Consider the following 19344-nt stretch of genomic DNA (forward strand, 5'->3'; position numbering starts at 1 on the left):
GAGGACTACTCGGGGGATTTCCGAATGCTGCCATGGTAAGTGTTTCCCCAGGGGAAATCAGCCTCTTCACAGCCTTTCCTTTCAGTAGGATGTCGAAACCCGGATGTTCAGAAGTTCCTTAAACATCCTTCTAGCTGCCTCCCCTTCACACAGGCAACCCAGGGCATGGTAGTATTTCTGTTTCATTGACTTCATTTCAGAGGTCTCTCCGCTGCCTTTCAGCTGACACTAATAATAATAATTTTTTTTGCAAGTTTTATATACCTCTTAATCAGCAAAATCCTCTAAGCCTAAAACCTAAAACAGTATTTACTATTTATTCCATAAGATTTGATTGTAAAAAGAATCACTTGAATACAGAAATAAAAGAATGAAATTATCAGTTAAAAAAAAAACAGATACAAGAAATAATTAACATCACTGTTCAGCTAAACACCTGATTCAAACACATGTGGGCTTGGTACGCATCCGGATTTGGCTTGCATACGCAAAAATGTTTCCAGCAGGTGCAGTGAAGGTGCCTGCCTCACATCAAGTGGCAAGGAGTTCCAAAGTGCAGATGCGGCTGCTGCACAATATAAAATACTCATTTAAAAATACTGATCAGACATGAAAAACAAGTTGGCATACAATTTATCAAAATCCAACTAAAAGCAGCAGTTTAAAAACAATTACCCATACTAAAATTACTTGTCTGGGTAGAGCTGCCTAAACAAAAAGTTTTGCTTATCTCACCTTCCTCGGAAGTCGCTCCATCCCCCGAGAGAGCAGGTCCTCTCTGCCCATATGCCTTTCTGGAAGCTCCATCTATGGATTCATTTGTTATTCAGCCATGTTGGGCAAAACATTAATGAATGCTTCTTTTAAAAATAAATTAAATGTGTGTTTGTGTGTGTTTTCTCTTAGCAAATCCTTCAGCCCCGACAAGATTCCAAACCATGTGTTTGAAATTGATGAAGACTTTGAAAAAGATGAGGTGAGGAGAAAAGGGTCAGCCCTTTGTCTGGTAGCCGATGAAGTGCTCTGTGTAACTCAAAAGCTTTCCTAATCATATACCAAGGGAAGCTTGTTTGCTAAAAGTTCCAATTGTTACAGAACAACAATGACAACTTTTAGTATTTATGTGGTGTTTCCAAGTGCTCAAAGCCATTGTCCAGCAACAAAGAACATAATTTTAAAAAGGGCTTTGCAGCCAGTTCAGGCCAATTCAGCATCCTGCTTTCCAAGTTACCAACCAGACGCCTGTATACACTCCCAGAAGTAAATAAGCAAAGGAACCATCCTTTATACTGGGCCCAGGAGTGGATGCTTAGCTAATCAACCTACCAGTTCTTTCCTGGAAAACACCAGTTCTCTCCCTAGCCAGGCTCTAAACCTGGACATCTTTATTTTTATTATATTTACATCCCCGCTTTGCCTCCAAGTTGCTAAAGGTGGTGTACATGGCTCTCCTTCTTCCCCACTGTATCCTCACGTCAGCCCTGTGAGAGGCAGGTTAGGCAGCCAGTGATTGACTGGCCCCCAAGGTCACCCTAAGTGGGGAACTGAACCTGTGCCTCTGTCATCTTAAGTCCAGCATTCTCACTTCTGCACCACGCTGGCTGCAATTGGAAGTAGCCCCAGTTGGGAAAACAGCTGCATCTGTGGGTGTAGGAGGGACTAAGCCTGTTGGTTTATCTCCTGGGAAGGGTTTCCTACCTCCTTGCCTCCACATCACAGAAGCAAATTGTTTTGGGGAAACAATTGTTTGCCGAATTAATGTCTAGCTCCTGCCAGATTGCAGAGGTGGTGTGAAACAGAGAGAGAATGAGAAGCAGCTTGCCACATCTGAGAATAGTTCTATTACCTTATTTTAGAAGCCGTAACAGGCATCACAGATAGATTAATCTAAAGCTAATCTGGAATCTCCCCCTTTGCAGTGGGACACTTATTCCCAAGCAGTTCCTCCTGTAGCCGCTGCTCCTAATTCGAGCCCAATGGTTGCCATGAATTTGATTTGAACTGATTTTATAATGAATTGATTTTAGAATGCTGTATTATTTTATTGTTGTCAGCCGCTCTGAGCCCATATCCGGCTGGGGAGGGCGGGATATAAATAAAAATTTGTTATTATTTTTATTAGCCTTGATGCTGTCCCAAGTGCGCTCATCTCAGACAGAGGTGTGCAAACAGCCCAGTGTAAAAGCAAGCGGCAAACAGGGCATTCCCCTCCCAACCCCTTTTCATTTTCATTTTTAAATTAAAATTTTCCCAGAGAGCCTCCAAAATGCATACCTGTATTCCAAAGATTGACAGCCACCAAGGAAGGGAGACTCCCGAAGACCTTTTTCGAAATGACTGAAAATATGGACTTAATAGACATATGGAGAACAAGGAACCTTCTTGAGAGAGAGGGAACCTTTTTCTCCCAAGCAATGATGACCTGGACCAGAATTGATCAAATTTGGATTACTAGTGGGATGGCTCCTAAGATTAAGAAGGTAGAAATCTGCCCAAAAACCTGCTCCGACCATAACGCCGTGAAGATGGAAATGAAACTTACAACAACTGGTCAATTTAGATGGAGAATGAATGACACCCTCTTTCAAGATAAGGAGATCCACATGAAGGCCCAAAAAACTTTAAAGGACTATTTTGAAATAAATTTAAAGGCCGATGTGGAAAAAAGAGTGATCTGGGACGCAAGTAAAGCTGTGATGCGAGGTTTCTTGATTCAACAAAACTCAATAAAGAAGAGGAAACAAAATGAGAAAAAGGAAAAGATCTTGGAAAAGATAAAGGAAGGAGAGAAAAAATTAAGAGCAAAGCCAAAGTCCCAGGAGATTCTGAGAGAGATTAAGTTATATCAAATACAATACATGGAATTGATGAACCAAGAGATTGAATGGAAGATAAAGCAAATGAAACAAAAGACATTTGAATCGGCAGATAAATGTGGCAAACTTCTGGCATGGCAATTGAAGAAAAGGCAGAAACTAAACACAGTTACAAGCCTAGAAGTGGATGGAAAGAATATATCTAAACCTAATGAGATTAGAAATTGCTTTTTGAGTTACTTTAAAAAACTTTATGCGCAAGGACCACAAAATGAAGAAGATATAGATAAATTCCTTGATAAATATGGATTACAAAAAATCTCTCATCAAAGTAAGATGGATCTGAACCAGAGAATAACAGAACAAGAGATAGAGGGTGCCATTCAGAGTATGCAATTGGGCAAGTCTCCAGGGCCAGATGGACTGACTTCCAGATATTACAAATCTTTGAAGGAGTGGTTGATCCAACCGTTAAAGGAAGTCTGCAACGAGATCCTAGAGGGAAAAAAGGCACCTGAATCATGGAAAGAAGCGTATATTTCACTCATACCAAAGACAGAGACTGAAAAGACTCAATTGAAGAACTACCGCCCAATATCATTACTTAATGTGGATTACAAAATTTTTGCAGACATTTTGGCAAAAAATGTGTTGATGGAGAAGATTCATAAGGACCAAGCAGGCTTTCTCCCAAAAAGGCACCTATCAGACAATGTAAGGAATATAATAGATATTTTGGAAAAGTTAGAGGTGAATATAAACACTAAAGCAGTGCTGATTTTTGTGGATGCGGAGAAAGCCTTTGACAATATTTCTTGGAGCTTTTTGAAAAAGAATCTTCATGGGATGGGGGTAGGGCAAGGATTTGAGAATGGTATGGGTGCAATATATTCTGAACAAAAAGCTAAGCTGATTGTAAATAACGTAATAACTGAGGAACTCAAGATAGAAAAAGGAACACGACAGGGGTGCCCAATTTCCCCATTGCTTTTTATCTCGGTTCTGGAGGTGTTGCTGAATATGATTAGAAATGACCAGCAGGTTAAAGGTGTACAGGTCGGAGCGAAACATTACAAGTTAAGGGCATTTGCAGATGATCTAGTATTGACCTTGCAAGAGCCAAACACTAGTACGAAAAAGGTGTTAGAAATAATTCAACAATTTGGCCAGGTAGCTGGATTTAAACTGAATAAACAAAAAACTAAAGTTTTAGGAAAAAATTTAACAGATATGGAGAAGGAGAAATTCCAAGAGGAGACAGGTTTGACGGTGGTTAAGAAGGTGAAATACCTAGGGGTTTACTTGACATCTAAAAATTTGAATTTGTATAAGGACAACTATGAAAAATGTTGGTTAGAAATTAAAAAAGATCTAGAAATATGGTCAAATCTGAAACTGTCAATGTTAGGCCGAATTGCAGTTATCAAGATGAATGTATTGCCTAGAATGTTATTTTTGTTTCAAACCTTGCAGATCCTGGACAAGATGGACTGTTTTAAGAGGTGGCAGAAAGACATTGCGAAATTTGTCTGGCAGGGCAAAAAGCCCAGAAATAAATTTAAAATACTGACAGATGCCAAAGAAAGAGGGGGATTTGCCCTGCCGGACTTAAAATTGTATTATGAAGCAGCTGCGTTTTGCTGGCTGAAAGAGTGGATGCTCCTCGAGAACACAGACATTTTGGATTTGGAAGGTTTTAATAACGCATTTGGTTGGCATGCATATCTATGGTATGATAAAATCAAGGTGCATAGGGCCTTTAAAAACCATATTGTTAGAAAAGCATTGTTTAATGTTTGGATAAGATATAAAGATCTGTTGGAAAACAAAACCCCTAGATGGGTGTCACCTGTGGAGGCTAAGGCATTGAAGAAACTCAATATGGAGGTCGGATGGCCGAAGTATTGGGAAATTTTGGAACAGGAGGGAGATAAACTGAAATTACAAAGTCATGAGAAAATGAAACCTAAAGTACAAGATTGGTTTCAATATCACCAAATAATGGAGATTTTTAAACAGGACAGGAAAATTGGCTTTCAGGTGGAAAAATCAAAATTAGAGACTGAACTGTTAGAACCCAATACTAAGAATTTGTCAAGAATGTATAACTTGCTGCTGAAATGGAATACACAAGATGAAACAGTCAAATCGGCTATGATTAAGTGGGCACAGGACATTGGTCATAATATTATGTTTGCTGACTGGGAATGGTTGTGGAACACCGGAATTAAATTCACGGCATGTAATGCCTTAAAGGAAAACATTATGAAAATGATATACAGGTGGTACATGACCCCAGTCAAGCTAGCAAAAATCTATCATTTGCCTGATAATAAGTGTTGGAAATGTAAAGAAACTGAAGGTACTTTCTATCACCTTTGGTGGACATGCCCGAAGATTAAGGCTTTCTGGGAAATGATATACAATGAAATGAAAAAGATACTTAAATGTACTTTCTCTAAAAAACCAGAGGCATTTCTCTTGGGCATTGTCGGCCAATTGGTGCCAAAGAAAGATAGAACTTTCTTTATGTACGCAACGACAGCAGCAAGAATACTCATCGCAAAGTATTGGAAGACACAAGATCTACCCACCCTGGAAGAATGGCAGATGAAGGTGATGGACTACATGACATTGGCTGAGATGACTGGCAGAATCCGTGATCAGGGAAAAGAGACGGCGGAAGAAGAATGGAAGAAATTTAAAACTTATCTCAAAGACTACTATAAACTTGATGAATGCTAGAATGTCGAGGTTTTCAGAAAGAAAGGGTTACAGCGATATAAGATTAGATTAAAGAAAAGATTAAGAAGATAGAGGTTGGAAAGAAATATTTAGAAGTTGCTAAAAATTATGGACATTGGGATGCAGAAAGGGGGGGTATGGGGGAGTCCGGGAAAAGAGGTTTATGAAAAAATGTTATGAAACTATACGTGTTTGTATGTCTTTGTATGTGTTTGTTTGTTTTAAAAAAAATTTTGTAAAACCAATAAAATTTTTTATAAAAAACAAAAAAAAAACAAAATGCATACCTGTATTCCCATGCATACAACACAACTTGTGGCACTTTGCACCTGTAAAACACACCCTTATTAAGTGATCCACAAGTTAGTATAAACCTTTGGAACTGGCTTTTGGTTTCCTGGAGAATTTGTAAATGAAATTAAGCTCCGCCATTCTCCCACAAAGGTATATTTGCACCTTATTCCTCTTGCCAATCTTAATTGGTTTTAATTGGTGAGCCTTAATTGGTCAATCAATTTTTCTGTAAGGGGGAATACGTCCTATTCCCATACATTCTTTAAACTGTTCTGGAATGTTACACTAAGAAAAATCCAATTAGGGTTTATCCAGCAAGTCCTGATTCCCATCTAAATGCAGACTCATCCCCCCCCACACACTTTTTGCCATGGAGTTGTTGAAAGTATTATTATTATTATTATTATTATTATTATTATTATTATTATTATTATTATTATTATACCCTGCCCATCTGGCTGGGTTTTTCCCAGCCACTCTGGACGGCTTCCAACAAAATACACTAAAACATCAGACATAAAGAACTTCCCGATGCCGGGCTGCCTTCAGGCATCTTCTAAAAGTCAGATAGTTGTTTATTTCCTTGACATCTGACAGGAGGGTGTACCACAGGGCGGGCACCACCACCAAGAAGACCCTTTGCCTGGTTCCCTGTAATTTTGCTTCTCACAGTGAGGGAACCACCAGAAGGCCCTCGGAGTAGGACCTCAGTTTGGCTGAGTAGGACCTCAGTTTGACCTCAGTGTAACTGTAAATTCAGAAGGCATTCAGAGAGCTGCTTCCTTTGTAGGCTTTTGATTCCACATCCCTCCTTTCACATGTGTGACCAAATGCTGATTTGTACGCTTTGAAACTCCCTTGGTGGAGCAGCAGAGGAAGGTCATACAAGGGACACACACACACACACACACACACACACACACACAGAAATGAACCACTGGGTGGGTGTTTGTGTGGAAACATGCAACTTAAAGGTATCTGAGGTGGCTAGATTTTAAACACTAGTTCCTAATACAAGAGCAACCTCTATTATTATTTTTACCGCCATCATTGATTATTAAATTTCTTACCTGCCCTTCACCAGCAGGTCACAGGGCAGACGACAGCAATTTAAAATTCAGAATTGATAGCAGTTAAAACATTTTACATTTGCCATAATAGGGTGGGTCCTGAAAAAAACAACTCCCAGGTTTTGCAGGCCAGGGTAAAGAAGCAAGTCTTCAGCATTTGCTGAGAGCTTTATAGTGAAGGAACCAGGTGCACCCCTGTGAGAAGGGAATCCCACAACATAGGGGCTGCCGCAGAGAATGTGGGGTATGCCACACCCAGACCCACCCACATGCCCAAACATCTCAGGGAGATGGAACTACTAAGAGGCAGTTCTTTCCCGTTGCACCTTTTGCGTTGCTTGCCAGACCCTTTTCTCATCGTCCAAAACATCTGGAGGGCACCAGCTCAAGGAAGGCTAGGGTGGAAAAGCAGTGCCTGGTCTGATTTAGTGCAGCTCCTTCTTTGAATTGCAGTAACTCTTTTGTTTTTGCTCTTCCAGGATTCCTCGTCACTATGCTCGCAAAAGGGTGGTGTGATAAAACAAGGCTGGTTGTACAAGGCCAATGTCAACAGCACTATTACGGTCACCATGAAGGTGAGAGGTGTTGTATGTGCTTGCACCTTGCACAAGAGTCTGATTTTCATTTTTCTGGGGAAACAGTTTCAAAGGACCCAGGCCTGTAAGTCTGGGGGTTCTATCAGTGGTTTAGTGGCACGGGGTCAAGGGGTGTGTGGGTGTGAAAGACTTGCTACTGTTTCTGCAGCAGATACCCCTTCCACAGCACCCAGCACCCTAGAGCTGCCCAACCAACAGGAAGGTGGAGCTTTTAAACCCCCAAGGAAAAGGTCTTCTTGCCCTTTGGAGCCAGTCAAGAGTGAGAGGAAGTGAATCAACCCTCAGAGGACTGGCTCCTAGGTTCACTCTGGAAAAGGGGCATGGGAAGAACACTGGTGGGGGAGTTTTTCACTTATTTGTTTGCAATATTTATATCTCGCTCTTCACTGAATAAAGTAATAAAAGCAGAAAGAGGAACGCACGCACGCGCACACACACTCACACACACGCATTATGAAATTGTATAAACAGGAGGACCAATAAACAGCAATTCCGTCAGCAGGCATACAAGCATAATTACGAAGCAAAAGCCAGTATTTCCAATTTAATGAAATACCTGGATAAAAACAATCAAAACATTCAAGCAAATTGAACAACCAATGATTTTATCAGCAGTTCACCACCCCCTACTTGACTTATGGCAGCCCAGCCCCTCCCTCCCTCTCTCTCTCACACAAAGAGGGCCCCACTTTGTGCCGTCAAGCACCTGCAGCAAAAATCCCTCCCATGCCTTATCCACAGTAGCATCAGGACAAAACACAATGGAAAAAAGGGGTGGCAATAGAGCACAGCAGACTCTCCTTTTCCCAGTTCTGAGGAAACTCGTAGGCACCAAGATCAGTGGGGTTGCCAGGCAGTGGGGAACATGTGGGATTTGCTGGCCTCCCCCATCTCTCATCCACTGCTCTGCATTTAATGAACAGCATCCTGGAAACCGTATTTCCATAGGTATGCGTCAGAGGTTACCAGCCTGACATCCTCGAGGTTTTCTTCTGGTGCCCATGAACCCCTGAAACCCTCTACCATCCACCACCCCTTTGATCAGGAGGTGATGAGGGGCAGTACTTTCCCTCCCCCCAAAATAGGTGCCCGAACTCACCATGAAGTTGTTACCGTATTTTTCGCACTATAGGACGCACTTTTTCCCCTCCAAAAATGAAGGGGAAATGTGTGTGCGTCCTATGGTGCGAATGCAGGCTTTTGCTGAAGCCTGGAGAGCGAGAGGGGTCCGTGCGCACCGACCCCTCTCGCTCTCCAGGCTTCAGGAAGCTATCCCAAGTCTTGCAAGCCCGGCGGGATGTCCCGCGGGCTCGCAAGGCTTGCGGGCAGCAGCCTGCACCCAAAAGCTGGGGACAGCGGGGAGGCGCAGAGCCGCCACCCCGCTATTCCCCGACCTGATCTGGAGGCTGGCGGGGGGAGAAGCAAGCCTGCTTCTCCCCCCCACCATCCCCACAACCTCCAGATCAGGTCGGGGAATAGCGGGATGGCAGCGCTCCGCCATCCCGCTATTCCACGACCTGATCTGGAGGCTGGGGGTGGGAGAAGCAAGCCTGCTTCTCCCCCCCACCATCCCCACAACCTCCAGATCAGGTCGGGGAATAGCGGGATGGCAGCGCTCCGCCATCCCGCTATTCCACGACCTGATCTGGAGGCTGGGGGTGGGAGAAGCAAGCCTGCTTCTCTCCCCCCCCCCACCATCCCCACAACCTCCAGATCAGGTCGGGGAATAGCGGGATGGCAGGCTTCAGGAGAGCCCCACCGCCAGCCCCACAAGCTCGGGGGACAGCGGGAGAGGCGCAGCGCGCCCTTCCCGCTGTCCCCCGACTTGGTTAGAAGGCTGGGGGGGGGAGCCTGCTCCTCCCCGTCGCCAGCCCCGCAAACTCGGGAGACAGCGGGAGAGGCGCAGCGCGCCATTCCCGCTGTCCCCCGACTTGGTTAGAAGGCTGGCGGGGGGGGGAGCCTGGTTTTGCGGGAGGCGGGGGAATCTCCCCGCCTCCCAGGAAAGCCAGGAGAAGCCGTGCAGCCCTTTTAAAAGGTGCGCGGCTTCTGCCGGTTTCGCGGGAGGTGGGGGAATCCCCCCGCCTCCCAGGAAATCCAGGAGAAGCCGTGCAGCCCTTTTAAAAGGCGCGTGGCTTCTGCCGGTTTCGCGGGAGGTGGGGGAATCCCCCCGCCTCCCAGGAAATCCAGGAGAAGCCGCGATCTCTTTAAAGGGTTTGCACGGCTTCTGCGGGCTTTTGGGAGAGGTGAGGGAATCCCCCCACCTCCCAGTAAAGCCAGGAAAGCCCTGTGCAGCCCCTCCGCCAAGGAGAGGCTGCACGGGGCTAAAGGGGAAGCCAAAACAGCGAGCGGGATCCATACTGCTCGCTGCCTTGGCTTCCTCCATAGCTGCGCGCAACCCCTCTGCCAAGGAGAGGCTGCACGGGGCTATGGATTCTTTAGCCCCACGCAGCCTCTCCCGGGAGGGAGAGGCTGCACGGGGCTAGGGGAATCCAAAACAGCGAGCGGGATCCATCCCTCTCGCTGCCTTGGCTTGATCCATAGCTGCACGCAACCCCTCCGGCAGGGAGAGGTTGTGTGCAGCCTGTACGCTGCTCTTTGGGGCTGCGGGGGAAAAAAAGATTTTTTTTCTTGAATTCCCCCCCTAAAAACTGGGTGTGCCCTATGGTCCGGTGCGCCCTATGGTGCGAAAAATACGGTACATTAAGTCACCGCGCTAATCGGGGCAGCCCTGAACAGATGCCACTTTGACAACACCCATATTTACTGCCCGCAGAGATGTTAAAACCTACATCAGGCTGCCTCCCCACCTTGTTTGGGGGTCACCCCTAGTCCTGGTGCAGGTCAGGTAAATGCACCCCCATCTCCCTTGTTCTCTTAGATCCTGGTGGATGGTGGCCAGGGCAGCTCAGAAAAGCCATTGCTCAAACATGCCTGTGCAACGGAAGGCCTGGTTAGAAAGCTTAAAGCCCGCCACTGCTAAACAGGAGATGGATTGGAGAAAGGGGAATACGAATTGGCCCCGTTCCCGTAGCTTGACCAACTATGGCTAGGAGCAAGGCAGAGTCATAGATCTTTATAAAAGGGTAGACTCTCACACACTGGCCAGCTTCTGTTTTGACTTGAAATGTTCATTTGGGCTTCTCAGAAGTACACAAAGGCAAGGCGCAGGTATGGGGAGCATTTGCCTGTAATGGCACCAACCTGAGGGGTGCTGGAACTGTGCTTTGGTGCTCCCCAGCTGAAAAACAGCACGGGTGCTTGTGATGAGGGCATACCTTTTTCTCCCTATAGCTGAAGGAGAAAGTTGGAAAGGTGAAGCTCTTTCTGCTTCCTCTTTCAGCTCTATGTGTTTTTTGAGGCACAGATTGATTCTCCTGGCTCTGACCAAATTGCTTGAAAAAGTGTTCTCATGCTCTTTCTGCATCTCAGTGGAGCAGGGGAGTTGGTCTGGCAGGGGCAGAGCGGTGTGTTACACCCACAGTACGAGCTCAAGAACCGAACTGTGCACACAGGCCTGGAAGGCAGGAGATCTGTGACTAACATCGGGCTCGGCTCTTGAATCTTTGGACTGCAGGCACAATGGTCCTGTCAAGTAGCAGGTGTTCCATTCAACCTCCCTAGCTAGTAGCACACACTAGAATCATAGAGTTGGAAGAGACCACAAGGGCCATCGAGTCCAACCCCCTGCCAAGCAGGAAACCCCATCAGAGCACTCCTGACATATGGTTGTCAAGCCTCTGCTTAAAGACCTCCAAAGAAGGAGACTCCACCACACTCCTTGGCTGCAAATGCCACTGTCGAACTTTGCTGCAGAGCTGCTGAGGTTGCTAATTTAAAAAATAAAATAAAACCAATGTAGTCACTTCCAGCCATCAGCATATGAAGCTGCAGGTTTGGCTAGCAAGCAATTGCCTACTAGGAGAACTGCACAACCTCTTACAGTTTTAGCACTCCTCTCCAAGTCCTGAGCCATCCAGCACAGTATTTTTCCATTTAGGAAGTGGATGGCGCTCACCTTGCAGCTCTTGTAAAGAGACACCCACCTGATCCTGAAGGGGGTGTCTTGCTTCCATGGGTGGCATGGAACTCCAGTGGCCCCACGCCAGTGGTGGGTGGGACCAGAATCAAAACCGGAATGTGTAATACATATATTTTATTTCTGTACATTATGCTAGTTTCTACACACTCAACAAGCCTCTGCCCTCCATCCAAGCAAGTGGAAGGAATTGTGAGAGTTCAAGGCTGGATAGGTTTGAAGGGCTGCATTAGACACCCCCCCCCCAGCTCTAAGGTGTGTCCCATCCAACTATAGAGAGACATGGCACCCAAACTCTCCTTCTGGTGCTGAGGCCTGTGATGCCACAGGAAAGTTGCAGATTGTCAGTGCTGGAGAACAAATTTCAGCATGCAGACTTCATGGCCAGTGCAAAGCTGTTGCCCAAAGCTAAGCAGCAGATCAAAGCTCTCAAGTCTGTGTTGATCATTAAAACAAGGGGTGCTGGTAGGGAAACAACAGCTCAGCTTTACAGAATCTGTTGTGATTGCGACAATAGTGCTAAAGAAATTGATCTTGCACTGTGCCAGAGAAGCAGAAATATAATTTCTTGGTTCTCCCCCCCCCCTCTTTTGCAACGGTGAGCAGGTGTTCAAGAGAAGGTACTTCTACCTGACACAACTTTCTGATGGCTCCTACATCCTAAACTCCTACAAGGATGAGAAGGTCTCCAAGGAATCCAAAGGCTGCATCTACCTGGATTCATGCATTGATGTCATGCAGGTAAACGCTTGCAAAGCATGGGGAAGTGCTCCAACCTGTGAATCCTCCCCCCACACAGTTTTGAATAGTACAGGCCAAATAAAGGTTGACCATCTCAGTGGAAACCACAGTCCAGAAAAGGGGAGCCTGTTGCCCTCCAGCCGCCAGTTAGCATGGCCAGTGGTCAGGGCTAGGGATGGAAGGATCTGTCAGTGGCTGTTCTCTCCATTTCTCATTTTTTTCAATCTTAAGTTGCCCAGGTTTCTGTAGCAATTTGCATTTAAAAAGAAGCACCTCATGAATGTTTTTCAGCATTTCTCCAGATCAACACATTTTTGTCAGCAGTTTTGATTAATGTACCCATTTATGCAAGCGGTTTCTACAATGTACCGTATTTTTTGCACCATAACACTCACTTTTTTCCTCCTAGAAAGTAAGGGGAAATGTCTGTGCGTGTTATGGAGCGAATGCCTGCGGGTGGCGGGGGGGGGGATCTGCTGCAGTCGTGAGCAGAGGATCCATGGTTCCCCTTCCTTCCCTCCTCCGTGGTTACAAAGCATGGATCCACATGGATCCTCAGGATTTTTGCATTGGGCTACTCCAAACTCACTGTCAGATCACATGTCTGTGGCCACAGCATGAACCACAAAAATCATATATCCACTATTTCGTTTAGAATATTTTTTTTCTTGTTTTCCTCCTCTAAAAGCTACATGCGTGTTATCGTCTGGTGCGTGTTATAGAGCGAAAAATACGGTATTTTTGTATGCTATTTTCACTGCTATATTCATTTTTTATACACATCTTCCCCACCAATATATGGGCATTTTTGTAAATGTTGTTTGGTGCAATAACTGCAAGATTCAGATAAGTGTGAACTGCAAAGGTAGGCTGTACTTCCGTTCCCATACAGTTCCTGAAAGTGCAGTTTTGATAAATTCGACTTCAAATGCAAACTGAATCGAACTTCTACCCACTTCCGTAGTCAAGACTGACAGGAGCTGTAACCCGGCTCCCAATCTGGGCTCTGGAAGGTGCTTCTGATTAAATAGCCACCTACCTATGGACAGTCTCTATCCCTCCCATAGACAGCAAAAGGAGTTCAGACCTCCTACTGACCTAAAAGCACACTAAGTTCTGCCCATCTTCTGGCAGTGCCCCAAAATGCGGCGCCACGCTTTTGAGCTCAAGATGCTGGACAAGTACAGCCACTACTTGGCAGCTGAAAGCGAGCTGGAGATGGAGGAGTGGCTGGTCACCTTGAGGAAGATCATCCAAGTCAATGCGGAGAGCCTGGTGCAAGAGAAGAAGGAGGCTGTGGAATCCATTCCAGGTTTGTTGGTGATAGAGATGGCGCCTACGCGCAGTGGGGTGGGGGAGAGCCTCGGACCTGGTGGGCAAATGTGGCCCTTGGGGCCTCCCTGCCTGACGCTTGTGAGCACCCAGAGGTTGCACCCTTCACTGGCCCTGTAGCTCAGTCTGTAGAGCACGAGACTCGTAATTTCATGGTCATGATTTTAAACCCCACGTCTGGCAAAATATTCCTGCATTTGCAAGGATTGGACTAGATGGCTGTCATGGTCCCTTCCTATTCTATGATTCTTTCCTGCTTGGCGGGTGCAGGACAGAGGGGGTGTGTAGAAGCATAGAACTGTAGAGTTGCGAGGAACACCCCAAGGGCTGTCTAGTTTTGCAAAGCAGGAAACTAGCCTACTGTGCAAATGTAAAAATTACATTTGTTGCCCTGCCCACCTTTGCTTCTGGCCACCACCAGCTAGTTGCCCCCTAGAAAGTTAGTTACTCTTCTTATTCTGAAGAAACCTCTCCCTCCCTTCTTTGAGGTTTTGCACCAGAGTTGTTGGTTTTTTTTAATGGGATTAAAACCAGAGTTGTTGGTTTTTTTTAATGGGATTCTGATACATAGCTGATTTCCCTATAGTTTGCAAAAGCTCTGACTTTAGTCTGTGCCAGGCTCCCAGCTGTTTCCTCTGCCGAGTGCCATTTGGCCTTTAAGTCAATGGTTATTGGGAGGTATTTTACTTTCTGAAGATAGATGGAGGCATGCTTTAGGAAGAGAAAGCTTTGCTTTCGCTTTCGTCTCTTGGAGAGAGCTCACTGCCTTCTCTCTACCCACCCATCCCTTCCGCAGCAGCTATCCTTATCAACAAATCTTGGGGCAGAACATCTGCCCTACATGCAGAAGGTCTAAAGTTAAATTCCCAGCATCTCCAGGTGTGGTTGGGAGAGGCTTCCTGTCAGAAACCCTGAAGAGCTTCTGCCAGTCAGTGCAGACTGAGCTAGGTAGACCCAATGGTTGAGTATAAGGCAGTTTTCCATGTCTGCCTTGCTCCCTCCCCACAATAAATCCAAGTGCCCTATATACATTAAGGCAATCAACTCTTCATTCATGCCTTCTGCCGAGGAAGTAGACACATTTTAAAATGGTGACTGTTTCATTGTAAGCAGCTTCATGATGGCACAGGTACAAGCCCATAAGGGCTGTGCACAATCAACTTTTGCTGCACATGAGCAGAACAAGCTCCCCTGCCGTCCCTCATTTCAGCCCAGGAGACAAGTCAGCTGCCTGTGATGAGAATGTGCTGGGAACATCTCAAGAGCACAGGAAATAATATTTTGATGTATGACTGTGCTCACCCAGTGTTGAACGATTTGTTGTATCCTGGCAAGGCAGGGGTTTCCATAGCTTCTAATTAGAGAAAATATGCTTAATATGGCTCTACTTCCTTCTGTGAGACTAGATGTGCCTCTGAGCTACTCCTGCAGCCCATGTCTTCGGGGCCATCTCTCCCATTTCCCCTTTGTCAAGTGTTCCTCTACTCGCCAAACCAGTTCCCATCAATTTTGTCAATTACCAAGGTATAATACAAGCAATCAAGATTGGTATGCCATGTAATTATAGACTCGGCCAAAGAGCCTTGGATCTAAAGACACACACACACACACACACACACACACGGTCCTTAGAAGTCTGGCCTTGTAAAACAAAATTTAAAAGCTTGTGTCGTGCAAAGATTGTAAAATGCATGCCCTCCCCTCTTCCTGCCTGGTTCTGCATTGCACAACCAGCTGTGCACTCTTTTCTGCACTCAAAACAACTCCTTGAGCAGAGATGAGCACCGCTGACAGATGAGCAGAGGTGGTGTCTCCATAACCTGAGCATTTTGTGTACAAGAGAGATTTCCTGGAACATGACCTCTCTTCTTGGATCAGAATCCCCTGGCTGGGTTCCAGTTGCCCCCGTCCAATTTCCCAGCGCTGTAATTGTGGCGGAGCCCCCATGGGAATGGCTGCACGTGAGTGGGCTGGCCGGGCGCCTTTGCTGTCACTTGCAACATCTGCTTTTCGTGACTTTACAGATGATGAGTTGAGCAGCCAAGGAAAGTCAGAGAACATCCTGGAGAGCTTGGAGAGGAGCATGCACCCAGAGCTGATGAAGGTAGTCTTGGCGTCTGCATTATCTGCAAATCATGGGGAAAGGGAGAAAACAGGGGCAGGCAAGCTTTGCAGCACCCATAGCAGGAAAAAGCATATGAAAAGCATATGAAAATACACAACACACACACACACACACACACATATAATTTATTTATACCCCGCCCCCCCCCCCAGCCAAGACTGGGCTCAGGGCGGCTAACAACAGGTATAAAAACAATTGATTAAATACAACTTAAAAACAAGATTAAAATACAACATTAAAATGCAGCCTCGTTTCAGTAGAAGCTCAAATAAAAAACTTTTTTGGGGATGAAAACGTCAAGTGTTCATCAAGGCTAACTATCCAGACTGGTCCTATATGGGCCAGAAAAAAGCCAGGGAAGTCCCCAAATAGGAGTTCCATCACAGAAGGAGAAAGGAAATAGGAAAGAGGGGAAGGGGATCAAATTGATTCCAAGACAAAGGCCAGGTGGAACAACTCTGTTTTACAGGCCCTGCAGAAAGAAATCAGATCCCGCAGGGCCCTGGTCTCATGAGGCAGAGCGTTCCACCCGGCCGGAGCCAGAGTTGAAAAGGCCCTGGCTCTGGTTGAGGCTAATCTGTCTTCCTTAGGGCCTGGGACCTCTAGGGTGTTGCTATTTATGGACCTTGAGGCTCTCCGTGGGGCATACCGGGTGAGGCGGTCCCGTAGGTACGAGGGTCCTAGGCCGTGAAGGGCTTTAAAGGTCAAAAGCAGCACCTTAAATCTGACCCTGTACTCCACCAGGAGCCAGTGCAGCTGGAAAAGCACTGGGTGAATATGCTCCCATGGCAGAGACCCCGTGAGGAGCCTTGCTGCAGCATTCTGCACCCGCTGGAGTTTCTGGGACAGCTTCAGGGGCAGCCCTGCGTAGAGCGAATTACAGTAGTCAAGCCTGGAGGTGACCATTGCATGCATCACTGTGGCCAGGTTGGGGTGGGAAAGGTACACAAGGGTAGCAAAATGCCTCAACAGCCAGCAGACAAATCATTCATAAAAAGTATTGTGGAATTAAATACAATATGTTGCTCTGAATTTCTCAGACCCAGGCAACTCCAATCACCTGCATGTTTTTCCCACTCAGAAAATGAGAAGCAACTCTGTTCTGTCTCTCTACTGTTCACCAAAAGCCACCTCTGGATGGTGACACTTTCTCTCCTGAGGGAGACCCTGTCCTTCCTCTGACCTTTCTGCTGATGCATGTCTTTTCTGTTTCAGTATGGAAGGGAAACTGAGCAGCTGAACAAGCTCAGCCGGCATGATGGGAGACAGAACCTCTTCTCCTTTGATCCAGAAGTTCAGGTAGCCCCTTCAGCAGCTGTGACAGCACCTTGCAGGAGGCCCCGAGGTGTTTCGCTCAGTGGAAAATTGCACCTCCTGTCTGTCGTGTGTCTTGAAAAGCCTTTGGTTCTTCTCCAGTGGGAGGAATTAAAATGTACTCCCAGGGACCATCCACCCGGCTCTCACATTCACAGAATTGCTGCCTTCATTTATTTTAATGAAATCAATTTACAGTGCAATCCATTGCATGTTTACTTTGAAGAAAGTCATGCTGCTTCCTGAGGAACTTACTCCCTAGTGAGTTTGTACGTAATAGTCGTGATTAGGGATACTAGAGAAATTCACTCCTCATTTTGAGACAGACATGGGTAACTTCTCAAAATGCAGCCATCTTTCAGGAATCGACCTTCTCCTAAATGATTTGAGAAAGTTGTGAGCAAAATGCAAATACGATATTCTTCTTTCCTTAGAGGTTAGATTTCTCTGGAATTGAACCGGACGTGAAACCTTTCGAGGAGAAATGCAGCCGCCGTTTCCTGGTGACCTGCCACGCCCTGACCTTCAACCTTCTTGCCCACCTGAGCGACCAATCCGAGGGCCCGCCCACAAACGTACGCATAGGCTGTCATCCTCCAGGGATCAAGTGTTTTTATACATTGTCGGAGAACCTGCAGAAATTATCTGCTGAAGTCTTCCATGTAGTCAGCTATATTAATTTCAACCAGGGGTTGTTAAACTGTGGCCCTTACACATCTCCATCTCCCTCCAGACCCAGGCAGCATGGCCGACAGTCAGGAATGATGGGTGTTGTAGTCCAACAGCATGAGGAGGGCACCCGCCGGGTCACTCAGTTAAGACAGGTAGTCCCTGCTCTTCAATGTTGCAGCTCACAGAACAGGCTGTGAAAGTAGCTAGAATGTGTGTAACAATAGAAACAACCTCCTAATCAATTAAAGAGATAGCTAAAACCAGCAATCAAATTAATTTTGTTAAGCTGGTGTGAAAATAATCAGCATTCACCAAAAAGATATGATTAGGCACCAAGCAAGAAGCATTTCAAAGCCAGAAGGTCCCGATTGTGGGCTTCTCATAATGAGCATCTGGTTGGCCCCTGAGAAAAAAGGACGCTGGATGAATAATGGGTCCTTGGCCTGATCCAGCAGCCAGGCTCTTCTTGTGGTCATATGAGAGGGGTCTTTTTCTGCTTTTTAAAAACAGGCAGGGAGGGCTGTGGGGAGGCAATGTCTTCCTTGCCACCAGTAATTCTATCCATTATCCCCACCTGCCATATTTGTACAATTCTCCCTTTTCAGTGAATTGGTATTTATTGGTGATGGGGAGGGGTAGTACCTCTGCTGGGGGCCGCATCCTTTTCCTTCTGGGGTAGCTTGGCCATCTTTGGTCCCCACCCTGCATGTGACAATGGTCACAGCCGGGGAACAACTTCAACTAGCTGGCTAAATCAGGTGAGGGGAGCCTATTGGTCTCCAACCCTCAATGAGTTAGGGACTTCCTTGCATGCGAAGGCAGGCTCTGGCAGATTGAATGGACAAGTGGGTCCAACAGTCAAGAAGGCGGTTTCTGCACATGCTGTAGAGGGAAGTGAGAGGCAGATGGGGCTTGTCCACCTGGGAAGGGAGCCCATCTAGGAGACGGGAAACTCTGGTCCAACATAAATGTCTGCTGCCTTGTGGGATATCTTTGGGAAAAGAAAAGGCTAAGGAGAGAACCCTACACAAATCCAGAGTGGCGTCCCAGCAACGGTTGGGTGGTACCTGGTACACCTCCTTCCGGCTACTCCAGAGCCAAAGGTATTGCTCTTCTTCCTTTTGGACCACATCAGTGAGACCGTGAGGGGGGTCTTGTCATCTGGGCAACCCAGGACCTCTATACACACTTCACAGGCTTGCACCCTAGGGAGGTCACTTTGGTGCTGCTCACACAGTGGTTTGACTTCAGCCCCAGAGGTGCACTCCATTGTCTCTCAACACAGACAGATGCCAACAAAAATTATTGTGATGCTGTAGGGGAGTTTCAGTGAGAGTTTAGCACCACCCTGTGATCAAAGGCAAGAATTGGGGGAGCTCTTCACTTGAGGGAAGCGAAGAGCTCCCCCAATTCAGCTTTCTTCTCTCCATTCATCAAAGTGCTTGTTTGTCCTCAAGTTCCTTTCTCACATTCATAGGAATCTATGGCCACCAACTTGGATGACTTTAAAAGAATCATAGAATCATAGAATCATAGAGTTGGAAGAGACCACAAGGGCCATCGAGTCCAACCCCCTGCCAAGCAGGAAACCCCATCAGAGCAC

The 19344-nt window shown here is 46.2% G+C and overlaps 1 protein-coding gene across 3 annotated transcripts in view; it reads left to right on the forward strand.

The window, feature by feature from the left end:
* DOCK11 (dedicator of cytokinesis 11) overlaps positions 1-19344 on the forward strand; it is a 199849-nt gene that overhangs the window by 34285 nt on the left and 146220 nt on the right. For 2 of the 3 annotated variants that reach the window (XM_081180377.1, XM_081180378.1), the window contains exons 1-8: positions 7-35; positions 907-976; positions 7405-7500; positions 12164-12298; positions 13433-13610; positions 15655-15734; positions 16971-17054; positions 17504-17644. In XM_081180377.1, coding sequence (XP_081036503.1) covers positions 25-35; positions 907-976; positions 7405-7500; positions 12164-12298; positions 13433-13610; positions 15655-15734; positions 16971-17054; positions 17504-17644 — 795 coding nt within the window. In that variant the 5' untranslated portion in view covers positions 7-24. Of the gene's footprint in view, positions 1-6; positions 36-906; positions 977-7404; positions 7501-12163; positions 12299-13432; positions 13611-15654; positions 15735-16970; positions 17055-17503; positions 17645-19344 lie in introns of those variants that run through there. The other variant, XM_081180379.1, reaches the window with a different exon arrangement.

This window comes from Podarcis bocagei (genome assembly GCF_964188305.1).
Source record: "Podarcis bocagei genome assembly, chromosome: Z".
Taxonomy (NCBI): Eukaryota; Metazoa; Chordata; class Lepidosauria; order Squamata; family Lacertidae; genus Podarcis; species Podarcis bocagei.